This window comes from Nicotiana tabacum, chromosome 7 (assembly GCF_000715075.1).
Source record: "Nicotiana tabacum cultivar K326 chromosome 7, ASM71507v2, whole genome shotgun sequence".
Taxonomy (NCBI): Eukaryota; Viridiplantae; Streptophyta; class Magnoliopsida; order Solanales; family Solanaceae; genus Nicotiana; species Nicotiana tabacum.
Window position 1 is genome coordinate 2,041,705 of NC_134086.1, and position 2,929 is coordinate 2,044,633.

The window sequence follows — 2,929 nt, forward strand, 5'->3', positions numbered from 1 at the left end:
AAAAGAAAGTGTATTTGATAGTTTCAATCTTAATAATAATTTTCAACATGCATGCATCGAGGTGTTATTTGTCTACTTAGTTTCTTTCTACTTTGGTTTTCGTTTACTTTGTCTAGATCAAATTAAGTTTCGTCATAGAAGATTAATAATGGATTTTGCATATACTACCATTCAGCACAAGAAAGCATACCAAGAATTTAATTTCTATCAGAAGTAAACAACCAACACCTCAATATTGGCTAGTGAAGGTGGCGTGACAGATTTGCCAGGTATTGCACAATTACAGTTGGGCTGCTATCCAAGAATTTTGAAGAGACGTCCAGGTGGTCAACATTGGCAAAGAAATAGGCGATACCACTTGCAACAAAAGCAAAAGGCAATATATATAATATTTGTAAAATATCACTATAAAGGAAGATGTTGCCTACATATTAAAAAATCATAAATTTCATATACCTTTACTACTCTTGAAATTTTCAAATAATGTATCATCTTCTTTCTCCCATAGAAGCCATTGTAGGACTTGTAACCTTTGCATTTCTACTCTACTTCCTATGGACAAAAAAACAATCAAAAATCCTAAACCCACTGCCTCCAAAAATCCCAGGTGGATGGCCAGTAATCGGCCATCTCTTTTATTTCAAGAACAATGGCGATGATGACCGCCATTTTTCTCAAAAACTCGGAGACTTAGCTGACAAATATGGTCCCGTCTTCACATTCCGGTTAGGGTTTCGTCGTTTCTTGGCGGTGAGTAGTTATGAAGCTATGAAAGAATGCTTCTCTACCAATGATATCCATTTCGCCGATCGGCCAGCTTTACTTTACGGAGAATACCTTTGCTATAACAATGCCATGCTTGCTGTTGCCAAATATGGCCCTTACTGGAAAAAAAATCGAAAGCTAGTCAATCAAGAACTTCTCTCCGTTAGTCGGCTCGAAAAATTCAAACATGTTAGATTTTCTATAGTTCAGAAAAATATTAAAGAACTATATGATGGTGATTCACCAATGGTGAAGATAAACCTTAGTGATTGGATAGATAAATTGACTTTCGACATCATTTTGAAAATGGTTGTTGGGAAGACCTATAATAATGGACATGGAGAAATACTGAAAGCAGCTTTTCAGAAGTTCATGGTTCAAGCTATGGAGATTGAGCTCTATGATGTTTTTCACATTCCATTTTTCAAGTGGTTGGATCTTACAGGGAATATTAAGGCTATGAAACAAACTTTCAAAGACATTGATAATATTATCCAAGGTTGGTTAGATGAGCACATTAAGAAGAGAGAAACAAAGGATGTTGGAGGTGAAAATGAACAAGATTTTATTGATGTGGTGCTTTCTAAGAGGAGCAACGAACATCTTGGCGATGGTTACTCTCATGACACCACCATCAAAGCAACCGTATTCGTAAGTAAATTAATCTCTGCTTGCATTTTAACATGTTGTCGGAGGCAATTTATCTTATATTTTAGGTTACTATATTCGTATATATATAATATCACTTTAATTTTTATAGACTGATTTTTTAAGTGGCTTAGTGGTGTATAGATTCTTCTACACTTTCAGTATTTCGAAGTCAAACTTTAATTTATGGATTCAGTTGATAAACTCTATCACCGTAGGTAATGAATTTTTATATTTTTGGTATATTTTAACCTATTGTAGCAATGGATTTCAATTAAAGAAAAAAAGAGGCTTTTGTACCTTTATAACATATCTTCAATTTGACTGGAGTATTTTCATTTTTTTCTTAACCAACTCATGCATACTAGGATATGAACAATCATGCATCTTCATCTCTTTAGTTTCTTCTTTGTAAGTCATCTTTTTAACTGTTCTTTGTCCATATGTATAGACTTTGGTCTTGGATGCAACAGACACACTTGCACTTCATATAAAGTGGGTAATGGCGTTAATGATAAACAATAAGAATGTCATGAAGAAAGCACAAGAAGAGATGGACACCATTGTTGGTAGAGATAGATGGGTAGAAGAGAGTGATATCAAGAATTTGGTGTATCTTCAAGCAATTGTTAAAGAAGTATTACGATTACATCCACCTGCACCTTTGTCAGTACAACACCTATCTGTAAAAGATTGTGTTGTCAATGGATACCATATTCCTAAGGGGACTGCACTACTTACAAATATTATGAAACTGCAACGAGATCCTCAAATATGGGCAGATCCTGATAAATTCGATCCAGAGAGATTCTTGACAACTCATGCTGCAATTGACTATCGAGGGCAGCACTATGAGTTGATACCGTTTGGTACGGGGAGACGAGCTTGTCCCGCAATGAATTACTCATTGCAAGTGGAACACCTTTCAATTGCTCATATGATCCAAGGTTTCAATTTTGCAACTACGACAAACGAGCCTTTGGATATGAAACAAGGTGTGGGTCTAACTTTACCTAAGAAGACAGATGTTGAAGTGCTAATTACACCTCGCCTGCCTCCTACGCTCTATCAATATTAATATGTTTTGTTGTCGCGATTCGTTCTGATTTGTCCCTCAATGTTTAAAAAAAAAGATGTTTTATTTTGGTTAAGATTGTTTCACAGATTGTTATTCATCTGTTTTACTAATAAGTTATTGTAAACCATAAATAATAAGGCGATTTGAGGTCGGATATGATAAAAACTTCTATTTATACTAAGTTAAAAATATTTGACAAAAATTCCCCGCCGGAGGTTGTGCGGCCTCACAATTATGTGTGCGATCCGCACAATTATGTGTGCAGTCTGCACAATGAGACTTGGCTTGACATGTTCCAGTTCTGCAGCCGCACAATTCTGGATTTCGGCCGCACTACTTCAACTTCTGTGGACCGCACATTTATAAATGTGGTCACACTCTTGCTTATATGACCATATTGTTATAGTGTGGTCTGGACTCCTTGATCTTGGGCTTTAG

The 2,929-nt window shown here is 35.8% G+C and overlaps 1 protein-coding gene across 1 annotated transcript; it reads left to right on the forward strand.

Annotated features, from left to right (window-relative positions):
- The first annotated feature begins 441 nt into the window (after positions 1–441).
- Positions 442–2,552, forward strand: LOC107809463 (cytochrome P450 CYP82D47-like). Its single transcript, XM_075256862.1, has 2 exons — positions 442–1,416; positions 1,865–2,552. Exons 1-2 carry the CDS (start codon positions 484–486, stop codon positions 2,489–2,491), a joined length of 1,560 nt encoding a protein of 519 aa, XP_075112963.1. The 5' UTR covers positions 442–483; the 3' UTR covers positions 2,492–2,552.
- The last annotated feature ends 377 nt before the right edge of the window (positions 2,553–2,929 follow it).

Bases quoted from the DNA above. Each gene is read 5' to 3' on its own strand.
- LOC107809463 (XM_075256862.1), top strand. From the start codon at position 484: ATGTATCATCTTCTTTCTCCCATAGAAGCCATTGTAGGACTTGTAACC. The intron at 1,417-1,864 runs GTAAGTAAATTA...CCATATGTATAG, and splicing joins CCATCAAAGCAACCGTATTC to ACTTTGGTCTTGGATGCAAC.